Source organism: Gymnogyps californianus, chromosome 17 (assembly GCF_018139145.2).
Source record: "Gymnogyps californianus isolate 813 chromosome 17, ASM1813914v2, whole genome shotgun sequence".
NCBI classification, from domain to species: Eukaryota; Metazoa; Chordata; class Aves; order Accipitriformes; family Cathartidae; genus Gymnogyps; species Gymnogyps californianus.
This window is the reverse complement of record NC_059487.1, coordinates 6794629-6815423: the sequence shown is the minus strand read 5'-3', so window position 1 is coordinate 6815423 and position 20795 is coordinate 6794629. Positions and strand designations below refer to the sequence as shown.

Below are 20795 nucleotides of genomic sequence, written 5' to 3'. Positions count from 1 at the left end.
TGGAGTTGACTCACCCACCATCAGGATGATCCTTCACATTTTGGATATGTGCCTCAGTGTCTGGGATTAATGGGTCAGCTCTGCCTCCAATTGAAATCTAATCTAATAAAAAAGTGAGCTTTCCCCTTGTCCTTTCCTCCACAGGTTAGGGGACCCTTAGCACTTTATCTTTGCAAACACAATTGCTCTTTCAATTTGAAAATGCATTTTCTGACAGACTGCAGAGACATCACGAGCAAGCACGGAGCTGGCAGCAAATTCTGGCTACTGCTGACCATCAGGGAGATACTCGATCTCCCAGCCTGACCATCGGATAGATACTGGATCTCCCAGCCTGACCATCAGGGAGATACTAGATATCCCAGCCTCATTGTTGGGGAGATATGGGATCTCCCAGCCCAGGACAGGGTAAGCCTTTCCCCAAAGGAGTGACACTGATGTGCTTGTTTGGGACAGGCGTGGCTGTAGGAAAGATGACATGAGGAGGTCACTACCTCATGTTTAATGACCCCCAGGGAAGGAGCTCCTCTGCCCCAGCCCAAGGGAAACGGGAAAGGCCATGGGTCTCCGTGGCATTGCCTTGGTCCCATCCTCCTGAGGATGAGGAAGGAAGGACCCTTCATTCTCAGCTCTCCTTGCCCGGGGGGGACAGTGCAGCCTGTGGCTCGGCTGGGGACACAAGGCACCCACAGTCCCGGGTCCCGGAGTGGACCCACTCGTTGCTGGCGTGCTCTCAGACCCTGCGCCTCTCCGCCCCCGGGGTCTCCAACTTGCCACCCCCATTCCCTGCCTGGGCTCCTTCCTCCTCCTCCTCTTCGGCTCAGCGGTGCGCTAGGACCCGGCGGGCGCAGGCGGGGGATGCGGGCGGGAGGCGGCTGGGGGGTCCCGGGGGCTGGGGTAGCCCAGGGGGGTCGCGGGCGGTCCTGGGGAGGTCCTGGTGGTTCCTGGGGGTCCCGGCGGCTGGGGGAGATCCTGGAGGGTCCCGGGAGCCGGGGGTCCTAGGCGGTCCCGGGTAGTTCCCGGGGCTGGGGCGTCCCGGAGCATCCCGGGGGGTCCCGGGAGCTGGTGGGGTCCTGGCCGCTCCCCGCCTCCCGGCAGAGGCTCGGCGGGGGAGTTTGCAGGGGAGGTGGGTGCAAGGAGCCGGGCGGCTGCAAGACTTGGGGTGAATCGTGGAAAAAAAGAGGAGGGAGGAGCCGGGGCGGGCGGGAGGGAGGGGAGGGGGCGCGGGGGGCAGCGGGGCTCCGCGCCGAGGCTCTCGGCTCCCCCCTTTCCCCGCTCCCCGCCGCAGGGTGCGCGGAGCTCCGCCGGGGAAAGCTTTGGGGGGCCGATGGAGAACGGCTCGGCCAGCCCGGGAGCCGCGCTGGGCGGCAGCGGCAACCAGACCCTGGGCAAGATGCCCCGGCAGCCCCTGGAGCTGCAGGTGGTCACCATCCTGCTGGTGCTGCTCATCTGCGGGGTGGGCATCGCGGGCAACGTGATGGTGGTGCTGGTGGTGCTGCGCACCAAGCACATGGTGACCCCCACCAACTGCTACCTGGTGAGCCTGGCGGTGGCCGACCTCATCGTGCTGCTGGCGGCCGGGCTGCCCAACATCTCGGAAGTGGTGGCTTCTTGGGTGTACGGCTACGCCGGCTGCCTCTGCATCACCTATTTGCAGTACTTGGGCATCAACATCTCTGCCTGGTCCATCACCGCCTTCACGGTGGAGCGTTACATCGCGATCTGCCACGCCATCAAAGCGCAGCTCCTGTGCACCGTGTCCCGTGCCAAGCGCATCATCTCCTCGCTGTGGCTCTTCACCTCCCTCTATTGCCTCATGTGGTTCTTCCTGGTGGACACAACCCAGGTCACCTTCTCGGATGGGACACAGGTCAGCTGTGGCTACCGCGTCTCCAGAAGCCTTTACATGCCCATTTACTTCTTGGATTTTGCTGTCTTCTACGTCATCCCGTTGGGGCTGGCAACTGTCCTCTACGGCCTCATTGCCCGCATCCTCTTCATGACCCCCCTGCCCGCGACCCCACAACACTCCTGCCTGGGCTCCATTCACCAGGGCGGCTCCCTCAAGCTCTCCTGCCGGGGCAACAAGGGGGCCCTGAGCTCCCGCAAGCAGGTAGGGGCTCCCCACCGGGCTGGGACATGCTGGGCTGCAGGCAGAGCTGTCAGAGGCTCAGTGCTTTGAGGAGCATTCTGGCAGGGGATGGGGTGCCCCAATATTTTGCTTCCCTTTGTGGGGGGAGTGGAGAGGGTTGGTTTGCTGCACAGAAGCCGCCCCAAGCCCAGCTGGGGTCTGGCAGCACAGATGGGCTCCTCCTGCTTTGGCTGGGCTTGGCGGAGCAGGACAGGGCTCCAGCATCACTTGGGAGAGGGAGGAATGCAGGGGTGTTTGCTGGATAATTAATTACTGATTGCCTCCCTGAGGAGGGGAGTGCTGGGTCATGTTATGCCAGCAGGACTCACCTCCCAGGCAGGGTCCTGGGCAGATGACCTCAGATTTAGAGGAGCAAAGGGAGGGGAGAGCTGGTGTGAACCCCTGCACTCTGAGCCCAGCCCTGGCTGCAGCCCGTAGGTCCCTGCAGCTGGGGAAGGCACCTCAGTGTCACAGTGGTGTGTTTGCCTCTCAGTGACTCCTCTGTCATTCAGCTGCCTGCTTGCTCCTCATCTCCTCCTCCCACCTCTTGCCCTCGTCCCTCCTCTTTCTCTGTCCACATGAACAATTACTGTCTCTTGCCCCATCTCCTTGGACAGGTCAGCATCTGGACATGGGGCACTCTTGCCTGCTTGCTGGACATTTGCAGGAGACCATCCCATTCTGGTTTCAAATTTTGCATAGGCAGAGACATGGGCTATTTTAAAGGAAAGGGCTGAATCTGGGAGTCTGGCTTAAGTCCCTGAACTCACCAGTTCTGTTGTGATTTTGAGTGAGCAGGACCTGATTTCCAGACAGCCTGAAATAGGCTTCAGCCTGTCTTAAAGTCCTTGAAAATCCAACTCAGTATCTCATTGCCTGACCTGCACAGGAACCTCCATTCCCCAGGAGAGATGATTCAGTCGCAGAGGGGAAGCAAACAGCCCAGAGAACGTGTATTTCTTCATGAACTTTTAAGTCTTTCCAGTTCAGCTTTTTCTCCCTTTTGCTCCAGCACAGAAAGGTTTAAAGCAAGTCCTGACGTAAGCCTGGGGCAGGGTGTTCAGCAGCGAGGTCTCTAGATATTACAAGGCAGTACCTAAAGGTGCAGGTCGATGGACCTCTCCTTCCAGAGCAGCCGCTGCAGGGGCTCTGCCGCTCCCCCCGCCGTGCTGTGCCGTGGAGCGGCCGTGCCGCACACAGCGTACTCCAGCATCATTAGGACGAGTGGCTGATGGAGCTGGATGACAGGCGCTCCAGCTCCTGCAAACACCTTGTGCTCTCTTTTCTGTTACACCGGAGTTTTCTCGAGATCATCATCACCTCCTGAAATATCTTAGACTTCCCCTGGCTGGCCTGACATCACAGAGCTGGCATCATTAGGAATAAAGATGGCACTGAGTTTTTAAATTGTAAAGCAGTTTCCCAGGGCTTCCAACTATGTTTTTTTGAATGCTTCCTTCTGATTTCACACCAGGAGCTCTTCAAAGCAAGCTGTGTTGAGAGTGTTGGAGGAAGAAACCCCAGCTGTGCCAGCGGTGGCATGTGGGCTAGGTGGCTGACACACGGGTTGGTGGCTGTCAGATGGATGCAGTGCTGCACCCCAGAGGTGGCTGCAATCCAGGTTTTTCCTTAAACATCTGTCACAAGTTGGATATGGCATAGGACATGATTGCTTAATTTTATATATAATCATAGGGAAATTTATATGATTATCCATAAAATCAGGATCAGGGGAAAAATCAGGATCTGGGAGTTCAACTTTAACCATTTGATTCATTGCTGAGGGGTTGATCTGCTGGACGTTCAGTGTAGAAATAAGTTATCTGCACCAAAGGCAAGTAAAACCACAGCTATTTTGATGAGAGTTTCAGACAGCATGTACAGGAGTGCTTCAAACATAACAAACCCAGGTCCTGTCAGAGCATCTACCTTAGCACTGAAATCCAGCCAGAGCTTTTTGCTGGCAGTGCAATGGATTGAGGAGCAGAAGCTGCAGTGAGTCATGATTCTGCATCTAGTTATGAGGGAAAAAACAACAACCCAGGGAGGAAAGAGGCCTCCAGAGACCCCAAGGAGTCATCACTGGATTCTGCCTTCAATTTGCCTCCCTGACCAGGGGCAGCCAGGGCCACAAAAATGATATTTTTGAGGAGATGTTGCAGTGTGCAGGACCCCAGAGGGGCGGTGGGGGCAGAGCAGAGGAGAAGCATGGGCTGAGTACTGGGGAATGGGCAGATCATTAAGAAAGGGATTTTAATGTGAGAAAGCTGAATCCATTCATGCCAGCAGAGCTGGCAGATGGAGATGCTGGATAGGAGAAGGGGCTTAAAAGTGAGTGCAGAAGAGAGCATTCCTGTGGCCAGTGGGGCCCCACAGTGGGACACATGGGTGACAGAGACAGAGGTGCATGTGCCCATGTGAAGGGGCAGGGCAAAGTCCAGGGGAGCTACGGCCCCCATAGCACACCCAGCACCTGGATCCATGGGACATCCCATCAACTTGGCTTTAGGAAAGGCGGGAGAGAGGCACAGAAGGGACCTGAGTGGTCCTCTCCAGGTGAGGTGCACCTCCAAGGAAATCAACAGCAAAAAGCCCCCGTGCAATGGAAAGGTACGAGCCCTGAAAGGGAGAGGCCTGGACACCGGTGTCCTGTGTCATCTTCACCAGAAGAAAGGTTTCCTCTCTGATTTTCTGATAGCCGTGGCATCACTGCCCTCAAAACCAGAGGAAACTTACAGAAAGAAGAAACACAGATGGATCTCAACTTGGACCACTGGACACTGCTTTGCAATAGCTGATGCTGGCTGAGGAGCTCATAAGCCGGTTTCCTTGCTCATTAATCACCCGTGGCCAGGGTGGAAAGGAAAGGGCAGCCTGACAGGTAATGCCATCGACCTCTCATGCTCTCCTGAGATGTGCTGACAGTCCTTGGAAATGTCACCAGGAATTTCCATGGGGACCCTTGGTAAAGGGTCTTGTCCTGAGCATCAGAAGTGAGGACACAGCATCGGAAACTGCTCTAATAACAAATGCTGGTGGTCTCCAATCTGACAGGCTGATGAGGAGACTGTGAAAGTGATGCATGTGCTACCAGTGGGGAAAATTGAAGTGAGAGTGCAGCTTCTTTAAAATGCAATTGCCATGTAGACTAAACCACTAAAGACATCATTAGAAATCACGCTTGCAAGTTTGGTCCAAAACAGCAAGTGTTGCTGTCTGACAAGCTTCACATGTGCAGCGAGAGCTTCACAAGACCCTGCAGACAGCAGGTTGCATCCCAGTGATGCAGCGAAGCGGGACCCCAACCCCACAAACACCTTTGAGTTTGTTGGGGTGATGGTGCACAAGCATCTGCCAAATTCCCATCACAGACCAGTGGTGTGAGGGTGGTTCAGCTCCCGGAGGATCTCTCGGCCAGGAGAGCAGAGTGGGGTGGGAGGGCAGGCGTTGGGTGTGTGTAGCTCAGGTGGTCCCTCTGACCAGGGTACAGGCACCCATGTCGGCACTCGTCCTCTGGCCTCTCTTCACAGTCAGAGGGGAACCAGCTCTTCCAGGCCCCGTGCCCAGAGTCCCCTGGGAGATGCCCAAAAGGGGCTACCCCAGAGGTGCCAATTTTTCTCCCTTGACTCTAAAGAGCCTGGATGGCTGGGAGTGTTTTGCTGTGGAGATGCAGAGTTTGGAAATAAAATTCTCACTGTGTGCTCCCACACAGCCCCAGCGCTGCACTGCTTGCTTTTCAGAGCATGAAGACGCTGCTGTTCCCTCACTGGTGCCTCTAGAACACATACGTCCAGAGCAGGACAACACAAGGCGTGAGGTTTTGCAGTATTTATCACCTATAGAAGCAAAGCACCACAGGTACAAACACCAGCCACCTCCAAGCACGTATTTCACCTGCCGGAGAGGGACCACTAGAGGGAGTGGGATTCCTAAAAAAGGATGCTGCAGCTCAGGGTGAGGGTGCCTGGACAAGGAGGGGTGACACTGGCTGGGGAGAAGCGTCTGTGGCCTCGGGGACAGGGGCAGAGGCTGGACGCAGCGCTGCGAGAGGGGATGGGTTGGAAGGGCTGTGCAGGGATGCAAGATGCCGACCACCTCGTACGGAGTGAGAAGGATGCTCAGTGTGGGTTTGCTCTGGGAGTTACACTGGGCTTGGCCCACGGAGGTGCCCAGTGGAAGGTGAGCTGCCCTTTAGCTTTGGCATAGGGACCCAGGATGCAATCAGGGGTCTGTACAGCAGATATCCTTGGCCATCCAGCAACAACACTGGCTTACGTGCTCAGAAGTGGTTTTCAGCTAAATACTAGCTATTCTAGTAAAACATCCCCTTCTGTCTACAAACCCTTGTCTTGCTTCTATCCATAGCTCCTTTATAGCTCCTTTGCAGAGTTGTTGCAAAACACTTGTCAGAAAAATTGTTGTCCCTGAGCTGGTGCTTCCCTGAGGGAGGCTTTGAGGCTACAGCAAAGCTCTGGCTTTTTTGGGTGCAGCTGGTTTTTTGGGGCCATAATTCAGGACTACTCCAGTTAGGGATAAATGTCCCAAGCTCTTCTCAGTGCTGATTATGTTCATTTTCCACATGAGCACCAGAAGTAAGTTCAGAGCACCTCAAGTGTGCTATAGTCACTTGCCTCAGCAAGGCAGAGTGAGGAAAGGCATGGAAACACATTTCAGCCATGCAGATGATGCTGGAGATTTCTTTCCCCACAATGGAGATATAAGAGTGAATTTGGGATAGACCGTTAGGTTTTATCCAGAGGAGACATCCTGTGTTGACACAACTTTGCTAAAGTCGCACCCAGAACAGAGTCTGTACGGACGGATGGCTTTAAAAGGCAAATTTCAATCTTACAGCAAGCTCAGGGCAGAGCTGCCTGTCCCAGCCTGTGGTCTGGATGCAGCGCTCTTGGGGAGCAACGAAGGCATTTAGTGAGACGGAGGTAATAAATCCTCATGGTGCTGTTTCCAGCCGGTTTCCCCTCCCGGGACAAAGACAGCTTTTTCACAGGGCTGTAGGACGCGTAGCAGGAAGCGCTCTTTGGATGACAGCACTTTGTGGTCTTCTGCGGTCTGGAGGGAGGTGTTGGGAGCTTGCTTGGGTGGGAGCTGGGCGAGCGCTCACTGGCACTGCCGGCATTTCTGTAACAACCAGCTGAAAAGCAGGGGCAGTTATGGCTAAAAAGCAGATGAATCACTGGTTCTTTTCCAGACTACAGTTCTTTCAGTCTCAGAACGGACCGGAATGAGCTTACTTTTCAGCCTTATTAGGATACACTCCCCCTGGTGTTGTCACTCGGGTGCAGAGTTCAGATCACTGTTCACAGCCATCGTGGGTTTCTGAACAGTAAAACAAGGCAGAGTTACAACAGTCGAAAAGCCAGAGATGTTTCAGTCTCAGGAGACAGCACATGAGCAGTATTAATGTGCTAGCTTTAAAGGAGACATTTCAGCCGTACAGAAACCTCCTGGCCAGAAGAGACACCTGCCAGAGAGCAGAGCTAAGTGTATAAAAGCTCAGGGATTTATTCTCCCCAGCCCTGCGGGGGGTAACTTTGCATCTCAAGAACTAAGACAACCACTGAGTGAGGAGTGCCTGTGTCTCAGTGAGGACCTGCAGAGGTGTGGTATTTCGCTTTCCCAGGACACATGTTGCAGCAATCCTGCTGCCTAGGACTGCTGAAGTTGATGGAAAGACTCCCACCAACCTTACCCCGAAGACAGCCCTTTAACATGGAGCCTTCCAGGCAGGACGGGGACATGTTCAGTCTCTGCATGGGATGGAAAAGCACAGAGCCTGCCCTCATCTCCCAGGAGGAATAAACTGCTTAGTAGAGGGGAATTAAATTCTGACTGAAATGGTACTTAGGATCACTTAAACTGAGGAGTTGGTTGCATTTTGCTGTAGGATTCAGCTATTTGCACAGTTTTGTTCAGATCAACTTCATTCAGGTTCTCGGGAAATCAACCTCAGATGCATCAAAAATATGGCAAAAGCAATTCTCTCTGCAAACCTGAGAAGCAAGTCTGTGGAAGGCAGCAGGCTGGCTGAATGCTCCATCGCTGCCGTGTCTATTTGCTATAAAGGTGCTTAGAACAGTAGAGAACACGGGTCCCATCCATATGCACTCCTCAGGTGGCATATGGTGTTGAAGCAAGATCTGCTCCTTCCTGGACTGATCTGATAGCTTGGAGTTCTCGGTTCCCAGGTCTTGCGGTGCAGATCACAGCGATACTGTCTCACGACTGCTGTCAGGACACTCCTTCCTTTGGCAAGGGGTGGCCGAGCCTGGATTGCCCTGCCAGCCTCGGCGGAGGCAGCGGCTACAACCATGCTGGTACGTAGAGATTTTGATCATGGTCAGCTGTGTGCCAAGCAGCTTCTGTCCACTCCCAGCCTATCTGTTCAGGAGTATTTCTATAAACCAGATTATCACCCTAGCAGTTGCACACTAGATAGGGTGGCTTGAAACTAAAAGCTTGTGAGATGGCTCTCGCTCTTCTGGATCCAGCCAGCCCTTGCAAAAGGCATTGAAAAGCTCTGAAGCTACCTTTCACTGACACAACTTGTACAATCTCTCATATCTTTCCCAAAAGGCAACAAACTGTGGCAGCAAACATGCTGCAGCCTTAGGAACAGCCTCAGCACTCACTGTATCACTGCAAGATCTTATTCTGGGAAGTGTCCTCACATTCCCATTAAACCACACACAGCAAAACACTTCCATTTTGGCCTCAGCTTGACAATAGTCCCTTTCTTGTAGGGAAAGTTTTGTTGCCACTACCAAACACCCCCGATTTCTACTCACAGCATTACAGGAAAGCATAGTTGCTTGTGACAAAGTAAAAACAGCACTCCAAGAAAAGCTGAGAGACTGTGAATGTGATCTAAGTGCTTATTTCCATATCGAGAACTGGAGTCATTGCACAACTCCCTTTCTGACGTTTGAAATGCCACTGCCTTAATATGCGTGCGGCATCAGTGTTTACTCATACTTTCCTCCTTGGGGACATGTGTATTCTGCAAGTATTTGTTGGAGGATGATTGTCACCTACCAGAAATAGCTGTTGAAATCATTAGGCTCACTGGGGTTTCAGTAGAACCCCCCATTTTCTTAAACAAGCTTGAGTTGAGCTGAGGGCAATTACTGCTCACTTCTGAATTCTCAATATCTTCTTGTTTCTAATATGTTAATGTAGTACTTCCCTAGTGTGCTGCAAATTAAAATAGCCCATACCAATTAGCTAAGTAACTCCCACATCAGCACAAGTAGGAATTTGTGTAAAACTCCAGACAGTCTCCTCTGTTCCCAGTGCTGCTCTGTACCAGAAGCCTATTCCCTGGAACAATATAGCTGGCGTAGGAAACCAGGAGATCCTAGGCAGGGAGTTGAGATATACCCCAAGGCACCCCCAAAACTTAGGTCGCCACTTTTGCACAAGTTGTTTTCCCCATTGATTTATTGTTATGTACAATTTTCAGATTTGCTTTCTGGTACAGAAATTCCCATGATTTTCCCAGCCCATTTCCACGCTGGTGGATGCTTGTCCTAAAGAGTTTTAAAGGCTTTTCAATGGTAGGTGAAAACCTATCATTTAAGGGGTTTATTTATGCAAGATTGTTTCATGAACAAAAAGGATTCTGAGAGGAATAGCCCCATGGCTTGGGTGCCTATTTTAAATGCTTAAAGAGAGATATAAGCAATATGTAGACTGAATTAGCTGTCTGCACCAGTTCTCCAGGTGGGAAAGCTCTGCTGGAGATTTAGCATCCTCTGACTATTTCTCTTTTTGCATATCCCCACTGGCAAGGTGACCAAAATGCTGGCTGTCGTGGTGGTCCTCTTCGCCCTTCTGTGGATGCCTTATCGTACACTGGTGGTGGTGAACTCCTTCATGGACCCTCCGTACCTGAATATCTGGTTCCTTCTCTTCTGCCGCATGTGCATCTACCTGAACAGTGCCATCAACCCCATCATCTACAACCTCATGTCACAGAAGTTCAGGGCTGCCTTCAGGAAGTTGTGCAAGTGCGAAGAGAAGGGTGCTGAGAACCCCGCGCCGTACGCTGCCCCGGTGTACTACAGCGTTATGAAGGACTATTCTCATGACAGCTCCGATCACAACGTCACCGAACAAGAAGATCTGAACAGTCTCCCTGCACCTGCAAAGAAGAACAAGCCTGCCAAATAAACCCTGGGACCCTGAAACGACGCAGGCAGTGGGAGCTATGCGGCTGTATGCACTGTGTTGGGAAAGCGCCAACAGAAATTGCTTTGGCATTGCAGCAAGCTTAATACCTCTCCAGGGCATTTAACGAAACAGATTCTTAGAGGCAAATTAATTTGCTTTTCCTTAACGCTAATTTATTCTTGTTTGGTGAAGTGTTAGGCACAGGTCAATGTTTAGCACCTTTAAAGAATCTGTAGTTAAATATAGCAGTGCAACGCCATTCTGTGTTATGTGCAAGTGCAATTGTTTGTTGAGTTGGGCCACAGCATTGAAAGGAAATCCAGGAAGAGAACGGCATTCAAAGAAAAAAAAAACCTCTTTCTGCTGGACCAGTTTTCATATAGGGTGAGATTCACCTACCCAAATTTACATGCCTATAACACGGACAACTCATGTGAGCTGCTCCTCTAGAGTCCTTTTAGAGTTAATAGGGACAATTAGGCACTTCCAGGAGGCGGCTCCTCTCATCTCAGCATAGTCCTCTGAGGAACACGCATACCTACTGAGGAGATGAATGCCTCCCGAGATGTGACTATTTCTGTCCATTGACTGTAAAGGAACTCTCTCAGGTGGCGACTCCTACGTTAGGAATAACTGAAGTTGGGTGTCATGAATCTCACCTCATGCTTCTGGAAATATTGCAGTGCTGGTAGCACATAAACCCAAGGTCCAGACCAGTTGGATTTGTTACAGAAAAATGAACAAACTAATAATGAGTGTTCCCTAAGGTAACAGTAGTACTTCCAACATTATGGTATGAGCTTCTTTTGGATAATTTTACCTTTTCAGTCCAAATTCCTCTAGTTCCTTCAGCTGGATACCGTAGCCTTCTCCTGTAAGCCTCAGTGTGGTGTAGCTGCGTACTGTCGAGAAGCATTGCTCTCTGTCCCAGCTACAGTTGCATTTCGATGGCAGGTGAAGCAATTCTCTTATTTCCTGAGGATAATTTGTGAAAGTCCATCAAGTGTTTTGTGATAAGTGACACACTGACCATAAGACATTAACAATACTCATCGCTGCTATCATCTTGTGAGCAAAATGGATATTCATAACCTGAAGAATATCCAAGAAACCAGCCCAAGGACACTTGCCCCAGACTTGTAAGAGACTATCTGGACTAGGAGTAAAATGAAAAAGATTACACGAGCCAAACGCTAAGGCTTCTGCCAAGTAAAACAAGTGTCAGCCACCAGTAACCCTCAAGTGACTGTAAAAAATTCTTTGAACGGCCAATTCAGCCTCACTAGTCAACGCTGTTTTTTACCAAACTATACTGTTAAAAGATCTTAGAATTTTGCATCCACTTCTTTGGAAAATATTTGTGTGATATTTTTCAGAGCACAAGACATTAAGTAACCATTCTGCATCTATGGGAAATCACTTCCCTGGGCAAGTCAGAACAAGACCTCACCTCCCACTGATGTGTCAGGAACTGTTCAGGACCTATTTCATTTTGGTGTAAGGTGGCTTTGCATGTATGATTATTATATTGTGAGTTATTAAACTATCTATCTGCTTTGCCCCCAGAATAACTGTAGGATGAGGGAAGAGAACATTGTTTTTTGCAATTATTTAAAACGGTGTGGGTTTGGAATTTAAGGATTCATGCCATTTTTGTGCTTTTGTGTATATTGGGAATTTAGGAACAAAGTTCCTCTTTTTTGTTGTTAAGGAAGTTCTGCACAGAGATTTGCAATTTGCTTCTTGAAGAAAATTGAATTGATTTTGCTACGATGTGAGAAAATTGTTCCATTTAGCAAAAGAAATAGGAAATGAAACCATTTGCTTGTAACAATCTCTTCTCTAGTACAGACTTTTTTTCCCCTTAGAACAGATTTTTCCTTAGCAGCTCAGAACAAGCCATTGATAAAAGCACCTCCAGACAAACCAGAGCAGTAAGGACCAGGGTGCCTTGAAGTAACGCACAGGTAAGGCGGAGGCAGAGGAAGGGGAGCCCTGGGGCGGCTGCTGGTCCCCTGGATGTGGCAAAATCCAGGGCTGAGGTTTGGACGTGTCAGCTCTTACCTTCAGATGCGTCAGCTCTTACAGGGGCTGGGTTGAGGCCCAGGAACAACTTATTGCATTGTAACAGGAACAACTTATTGCATAGCCCAGAGCTAAGCTGGGCTCTTGTGCTAATGAGTTCTTCTTCCAATGGGTCAGAGTTATCTCCTCAAAACATAACAGCTTCTTCTCCTTAAGCCACTCCATGCCCTGTCTAGCCAGCACAGGAATTAATTTTCTTCATCTTCACAGCCAACTGTGGCTTGCAGCTCCCTGGGGCACGGGGCCCTGAGCTCGCAGGCACCTTTGGGTGCACACAAGCCACAGCCAGCCCCGACAGCCAGAGTCACACAGTGAGCAGCATCCCATCCTCTCCTCTCCTCTCCTCTTTCCCTCCCTGCTCTCCAGCCAACTAACCTGTACAGCTATAACAGGATGTGAGATGGCAAGGAAGGAAGAGAGGAGCAAATTAACCTTTCTTAGCAGTACAGTAAATTGGTAACACCCTGTAAGCATGGTGGGGTTGGAGAGGAGGAAGAGCTGAGACTGGGACTCTGCAACCCCGTGCTGTTTGCTTTGGTACGGTAACTAGATCAGGGCAGCAAAGCAGAGCCCAGCTGCCCTCGGTGCTGCAGGGCTGGGGAGCTATGGAGGATGGTGCCTCCCCGGGGCATCAAGCACAGGCAGCATCTCCTTGGGGACGGGCTGTCCCACATCCCCAGCCCTTCACCCTGGGGCTGTGGGCGCAGAGAGCAGCAGGAAAGCCAGCTTTGCCCTGAGGCCACGTGGGATGATCATTTACTGCCTGAGCTTGGAAACCCACCTGCATCCGACCTAAGGCATTTCTCAGGCATGGGATGTGCAGTTTGACAGACAGTCTTGATCTCTGCGAACCCAAGTAGCAGCTCAACTCTGAAGCATCTCCAGCAGGATCTTTTCCACCTCCCAATCACATTTCCAGTCGTCACTGTTCCTCTTTATGCTTTTCTCCCCGGGACAGAGACCGAGACATCCTAAAAGCACTATTCTCTTAATTAAATTTCAGCCCCAGGCCAACAGCTAATTGATAGTTCTGAAATTTTTGTTCAACATACTTGGGATTCAATTAAAACCCAGTTCTCTTCTCCCCTTTCTGCCCTTATCTGCCAAGTACTGCGTGACCCTTTGTTATTTTTTGAGAAGTAATTAGCAGATAAATTCCCCCGGCACCACGAGATTTCCAGCAAATGCACCAGAGAATTAAACTCTGTAGATGAGGAATGAGTTCCCGCTCCTTCTCCTCACACGTATTCTGACACGTTAGGAGGATTTGAGAGAGTTTTAGGTGGAAGTGGAGGTGGAAGGTCAGCACTCTGCTTGTTAAGGAGATGCTGGTTGAGAGAACAGGCAGCTGCGTGCTGTTGGGAAATAAATCACCAGCAGAAAGGAATTAAAAGAAATAACTCATCACTGTAACTTCCTCTGGATATCCAGGGTCTGAATAAAAACCTTAATTCCTTATAAGAAATCAGAGCCCCCTTAAAGCTTGAGCCTGGATTACCTTGTACCCTGCAACACCCCACCCTGCTTGTAACGTCTGAAGCTGCATTTTACCCTCAGCATTTATTTACTCTCAACAGCATGAACATAGGCTGCGAGTTTATAAATATGCCACCAAATATAGAGAATCTACTACTCCTACCACATTGAAGCTGCTCCTCAATTTGATCTAACCTGTTAGTTTCTTAATTAAAGCCCTTCCAGTGCTTGTTGACCTGGTAAAATGCCATCTCCTTTCTTCAATTACACAACAAACCAGTCCCCTGGCAGGAGAACTGCCACAGAGCCCCGGGGAGGGGGGATGAATTTGTGAGCAGTGCAGAGCAGGACGGAGGAGGCAGCAGCTTGGGGAACGGCTGGTGGGAGAGGGATGAGTGAGGTTTATGGACTGGGAGAACCACAGGTTGGCTGAAGCTCACAGCATTCATCAGAGACATCCAGTGTACGAGACACCGTGTCCAGCATGTTTACCTGAATCTGGCTGGTCACAACACATTGGTAACAGAGGCCACACAGTAATCGCCTCTATGCAGTGCACGGATGGGTCCCCAGCAAGGGTTATTTACTCCTGCAAAACACAGAAGTTTAAATAACTTACCAAAACCTTCAGTTTAAGCCCCAGTCAGGTTGTCTTCTTACCTTGTCTCTAGATTTGGGTGGTGGAAAAGGTACTTTCAGGGGGGAAATTGGGCATCCACGCCAGCCTGCGCTGGAGGAGAGCGTGGCCGTGCTGATGGCTCTTTGGGAGACCCTCTCCCCTACAATCCTGGCCAGTGCCCTGGGAGCCAGACCACCCCAGGGCCACGGTAGAGAGTGACCCACAAAACACCAGCAGTTCCCTGAAAAAGGGACAAAAAGACCACGAGGGCACCCAGCACCTCCCTGCAACCAGAGCAGGCTATTAGAGGTTGGCTTCCACTCTGTGGTACAATCCTGCACAGAGCACATTACTAAAATTAAAATAGTGGTACCTTTAAATTAGTAATACTCAGGTCACTGAAGAGGATGCTGAGCAACTGCTTAATTTTTTCAGAGCCACAAGAGAGGTTGGACCACACATTAGGGAATGAATTAGATACAGCACCTTTTCAATCTGGTCTGGCCCCCGGCTGCTTCTTTGAACTAATTAGTTCAACCAGGCCCCAATTAAGGAACTGCTAATAAAGCCTGGGGGATAGTCCTACAGCAATATTAATGTAATCACTCAGCAGTTATTTGTTTATTTTGCAATTCGTGTTTCCCAAGGCCTCTGGAGGGCTCTTTAGCCAGCACTGCCCCGGGACCTGCCTCCTCTCTTCGCTCGCTTGGAGGTTGCTCCTCAGCACTCTTCAAACCAATGCATCCATTTTGGGGAGCGTGCTGTGATGCACAGCGGATCGAAGCTTGCCAGTCCTGCAGGACTGACTCTAATTTACTAAAATACCCTCAGTTTAGCAGTTAACCAGCCCTGCACATTTCTGCTCTGCCAGGGTCTAAATGCAGACTCCGATGGGAGGGCATCGCTGGCATTGCCCGTGCCCCAAATCAGGCACTTTCCCAGCTATCGTCTGAGGGAGGGAATGTGACTGCAATGCCACAGGTCCCCTGTGCCATGGGTGATGGGCAGAAGTATTAAGGACAATCTGTGTTTTATAACAACTGATGAATTTTCTTTAATAATCACCTTGTGAGTTGTGCTCTGAGTGTGCCATTTCTATAGAGACAGGGGTTGCTGCGAGCGCACCAGCGGCTGCTCGCTGCTCCTCCAAAAGGGAATGCCTGAAGCCACAAGCCAGGAAGCCTTTAAAAGCTTTCCCCTCTCAAGGAGAAGGTCCTGGGGTGGTCCCAGTGCTAATATGATTTTGAGATGGTCAGTGAGGGCCCATTGTTCTCCAGTGCTGGCTGATCCTGTCCGTCCTCGCAGTCACAGTGTGGGTGGCTGCTCAGAGGAAATAAAATAAAAGCAACTTTTTCCAGCCATGCAGTGCCAGCGTTTCTGGCAGAAGAGGACAGGAGAGGGCGGCCATCGCGGGGCCCCTTGCTGCCAGCCCCGAGCCAGGCATGGCGTGCCCTTGGCTTGGCCAGGCGGGAGGGGAAAGCCAGCGCTTTCAGAGCCGCGGCTGGGGGCTAAGCCATGACCAGGCATGGGAAAATGTTTCACTGGAGTTGCTAACGGTGGCTATTCCCCGACGCATTAATGCCCCCAGGACTCACTTTGGCTTCTTCCAGGAAGGGTCCCGGAGCGAAGGCGGTGGTGCGGAGCCAGCCCCATTCCTGGCTCCTGGGCCAGAAAGGAGCACAGCAACGCCTCTGCGCTTCCCAGCACCTACTTGCTGCCGGGGCCACCTTCGCCCCAGCTCTGGCCCTTCCTCTTGCACGAAGGTGAAGGCCAAGAGAGGGGGTTGCTCCCGCAAGCCTCAATGCCCTGCAAGGACGGTGGAGGGCAGCGCGGCCATTCCCGGGACGCCTGGGCAGGTCACGCTCAAAGGACACCGGGGCTCAGATTGCACCTTCCCTCCCACCGGTGGAGGCTAAGGCTGCTGCCCTTCGGTCACAGGATCAGGCCAGTGCCTTTATCCCGGTTCTCACATATCGGACACCTCCCTGCCTGCACCCGGGGACGCTCAGCCGGGAGCACTGTGGGGGACGTTACCCCTGAAACCAGCAGCTCCTGAAGCAGAGACCCAGCACTGTTACCTCTACCTTGGGGAAGGGGCAGGCTTTTTGTTTTGCCTTTATTAATATTTTTGAAGCAATACGTCATTGCTTTAGCACCAGACCCACCTCCCTCCCCGCTGTCTCTGCCACACATGGGCCAAAGATCTGCTCCATTCATCAGCGTGAGATTTATGAGGTGCAAAAGGCTCCAGTTACCCCGCTGCCCCCAGCCTCCTCCCAGCGACTGGATGAATGACATGCTGCTGGTTCCTCCCATATCAGAAGCAAAACAAGCCCAGAGGAGAGTAAGCTATCATTTCACCAAACTCAGCTCCTTAAGTCTCTACCACAGCATGAAATCTTCTCCCACAAGACTCCTTGCACCCACAGAAGCCGAGGGAGGCCCTGCTGCCCACGGAGGCTGAGCCTGCGTCCTGCCAGCCTCTCTGCACAGCCCGGCTTTGCTCATGTGAGACACTCCAGAAATAGAAAAGGGATTGAAGGTTTCAGCTACTCTGGATTCCTTGGGCCCCTGGGCCCCACTGCCCCTGGCTGGCACTGGGATCTGCTCTCCCATTCTCCCCTGTAAATCACTCTTCCCCCGACTGCCATTTCCCTGTTCCTTGTGCCTGGCTTTCCTCTCACTTTGGCCGTTTCAAGGGGCTGAGCAAGAGGACGGGCCACAGGCAGAGGAGAATCAGTCCTCTCCAAACCCAGGCGCTGGAGGAGCAGGCAGTGACGCACAGCTTGGAAGAAACTTGGCAGCAGCCCTGGGGTCGGGAGGCAGCGAAGGGACCCGTCAGCGGCCGTCCGCATTGCCCAGGCAGACTTCGTGACAGCGAGCCGCCTTTCCTCCCAGCCCCGTGCAACCTCTGGCAGAGGCCAGCATGATGGTAGCACACAGAGCTTGCTCAGAGAGCAGGAGGTGTCCTCAAACATCTGGCACCAAACTTTTAAAAGGCAGTAAGTGAAAACAATTCTCTTTGTGAAGTACCCCCCATCAACAAAAAATGAAAGATTTTGAAATGGATATTGGGAAAAAGCTAAAAACCATCCAGATGCCACCCGTGAAATTCTGCACCACATGTTGATGAACTCTCCTTTAAGACTGGAGTGAATGTGTCAACCTGGAAAGAAATCTGGAGATTCTCCTGCAAAGACCCACATCGATACAGTGAGCAGATAACTGTTTATTATTGCACGTAATCCAGCAGAACAACCGACAGAAAACTCCGGACAGTAGTACACAGATTGTAGTAAACAGCTTGCAAAATCTGTGATGAAGGTATTTTTGTGTGAAGAGTGAAATGTATCTGCATCTTTGTAAGACCTGAAAAGTATAACACAATATCCTAGTCAGTTTTGAAAGCATGCAGTTTGAGGTAAATCTGTTATTTTTGCATCTAAGAAAACGAAATCCCTAAGGGGCTATATATATATGTATATATATCCATATCTCAGCACAATATGGATATATTTATACGTCACATAAAAGCAAATCTACCTACTTTTCTCAGAAGGTTACTAGGAGGAAAGCACACTACCGAGTGCACATCACATGCATAAAAAATTGGGGTGGGGGCGGAATTACCTTAGCACTGTTGAAAAAGATCCATTTTTGTGCTTAGTGATAAATAAAAGCCCCTCAGGTCTCTCAACGGAAATTGTCTTGGTGGTTAATAAAAGCAGTCGGCATACTGAAACTGCAGAGCTGGCAAGTGAGTGCCAGCAAACGGAGATAAAACGTCAAAGGCAGCAGAGCCTGGGGTTTGCAATACATTTATACTTAAGAAAAAAAAAAAGAAGCAAATTGCTGCTAAACTATGCTCTGTGGAAGTGTAGATGATGCTGCACAGCTTTCTCAGGACTGGTACAGCCACATGGCTTTTAGGAAGGGATCACATTCACTTCTCCCACAGTTAACACCACGTATTTGCTACTGTGGCAACGTTCCTGAGCTGAATAAGGTTAAAAAATAAACTTGGTTCACAAAGAAAAGTACTGAATTAGTCTCACTCTCTTATGCCATAATTAGAGCAGATAAATTAGGCAGGTTTTGCCCTGTATCTCCAGTCAGTGTAAACCCCTGCCTGTCTGCCACTCCATCTCTGAAATCCTTTCAGATTGACCTTTGGAGCAGACTGGGCATCTGTTTTTTTCCTTAACCATCATTTCCCCATTCTTTCCAGTCCCTCAGGTTTTCCCACCCAGTCCTGTGCTGTGGGACTTCAGGATACACAGAGGTGCACAACCGACTATAAATAACATTTCCGATTATCTTAAAAAGGGATAGAAAACACATATTGCTCTTAAAAGAAGGAAGAAACATGTCCAAGCACTCAGCCTCACACTAAACTGTAACTTCGTCTGTGCCGACTTTCTAAGCTCGCACTGCTAGGATCAGAGCAGATCATGGTGGAAACTTCTCCTTCCAAAGGTCACTCTCTGTCGCAGCTTTGGGAAGAACTGGTGCAAATCGCCCAGGCCTCTAAGACTCGCACACAAGAACAACAGCTAGAATTGCCCCACTGTACTCTACCACTGCTGAAAGTCTGGCTGCTGCGTATTTTTGAGCCTAACACCCAAATACATTGGAGTCACTCGGGTCTCTGCACCTTTTTTTCTTTCAGGAATAACGTAACCTCTCCCACAACAGCCACCCTGCATCCTCTGGCTGGAAAGTCTGTTCACTCTGTTGCAATGAGAGAGGCCAGGAGCCCCGCTGCAGCCCAGCGCGCCAAGGGGAGGAACCTGCGGGTGTACGGAGGTATTTTGCAGTAAGTACCTCCTTTTCATTGTAAGTTGCAACATTTTCATAGAAAAAAGGGGTAAAGGGACAAATTCAGCACACCTATTTCCTTTCCCGTTACAGTGGGAAGTCTCCCACTGCAAGATGCTTCTGTGCAGAGCATTGCTGGTGGCAGGAGAGGATGGCGAAACGGGCCCGAAACGGGCACCATCTCCACCCGCAGCACCCCCCACATGCACAAACAGCCTCGGATCAGCCAGTCCCTCGCACCCCACCCTGCGGCCCCCGTCCATGTTGCGTCGGCAGGCACGGGCAGGACTCTGGTTACACTTCAGTAAGCCCAATTTCAACTTGCTCCCCCTCTCAGTCCTCCACACATGGAAAACGACTCCAGGCGACGGGGAAAGGAAAGACTTTTTGCTCGTCCCTTTGGACGACTTCCAAGCACGGAGGGCGACGTTGTCCACCCCTAGCCGTTGCGCGGCTCTCATGAGTCATTTTGGTTGCCGTGTATTGCTTCATCTCCACGCCATGGATGATATTCTTTGGGAGATCTCTGACACCGAGTCAACCAAGGGAGTTACAAAACACATCAGTGTGCAGGCATGAGACCTTCTCACTCGTTCTCCTACAGCTACAGATAAATCCCTCATCCCTGGCATGACAGGACAGTTGATGACTTTGGTGAGAACAATTTAAGGCAACTGCTATTTTATACAAAGATGAGAAGGAGGCTGAATTGCAGAAACCCTGGCTTTTCCTTGGTAGATTGCAGAGGCCAGCCACAGCCTGGGAGCAGGGAGACTGAACTGATCTTCAGGTGCTTTCACTTAAGGTTGGTGTTTGCAGTGCAACCTTGGGATCTCAAGTCCTCCTCTTAGGTGTTTCCAGGTGGCTGAGATTTAATCCCCGCCAAGGTCTGTGGTCTCCATCAGCAGCAACGCCTGTCCCAGACACAGATGAACGGGAGAGTCAAGGGGGAGCAAAACATATGACTGACACGTAATCGCGGCTGGCTGCAAGGCTTTCACCTGTGCAGGCTGACGGGGGACTAATAACACGACAGAAAGCAGTGCTCAGCAGAGCAGCTTTATCCCCCAGGAGGCCCCGGGAAGGCAGCCCAATACCCTCACGGGCACTTGGGAGGTGCCTCTCGCGTTACGTTCATGTGTGGCCCAAGAGTCAGGTTCAGCCTTGGTGGTTTTTTTTTTTTTTTTTGCAATACTTGAGCCGAAGGCGACAGAAATCTTGTGCAAACCCATGACACATTTCTGTGTGCAGGAATCCCACAGGCACAAGAAACCTCACAAGATTTTATTGCCACCAAATCCAAATGCAAACCCTCATCCCAATTCAAGTGGAAGACCTGAGCGAGCTCCAGTTTAACCTTAGTCAGATACACATCTCAGCTCCTATTTACCTTTAGTAAAACAACCATATAACAACAGCTGCAGAACTAGCACTGGTGCTATTAGAGCTGCAAATTTCATAGTTTCATATTTCTTT

At 50.8% G+C, this 20795-nt stretch overlaps 2 protein-coding genes across 2 annotated transcripts in view; one reads left to right on the top strand and one right to left on the bottom strand.

Moving 5' to 3' along the window:
* The first annotated feature begins 1327 nt into the window (after positions 1 to 1327).
* LOC127023440 (thyrotropin-releasing hormone receptor-like) lies at positions 1328 to 10321 on the top strand. The gene is made up of 2 exons (XM_050907555.1): positions 1328 to 2113; positions 9941 to 10321. Exons 1-2 carry the CDS (start codon positions 1328 to 1330, stop codon positions 10319 to 10321), a joined length of 1167 nt encoding a protein of 388 aa, XP_050763512.1.
* A 7391-nt stretch (positions 10322 to 17712) lies between these two features.
* Positions 17713 to 20795, bottom strand: part of JPH2 (junctophilin 2) — a 34004-nt gene continuing 30921 nt past the window's right edge. Inside the window, 1 exon segment of the mRNA XM_050907406.1 lies at positions 17713 to 20233. The gene's annotated coding sequence lies outside the window, so the exon portion shown is untranslated.

Bases quoted from the DNA above. Each gene is read 5' to 3' on its own strand.
- LOC127023440 (XM_050907555.1), top strand. From the start codon at position 1,328: ATGGAGAACGGCTCGGCCAGCCCGGGAGCCGCGCTGGGCGGCAGCGGC. The intron at 2,114-9,940 runs GTAGGGGCTCCC...CCCACTGGCAAG, and splicing joins CCCTGAGCTCCCGCAAGCAG to GTGACCAAAATGCTGGCTGT.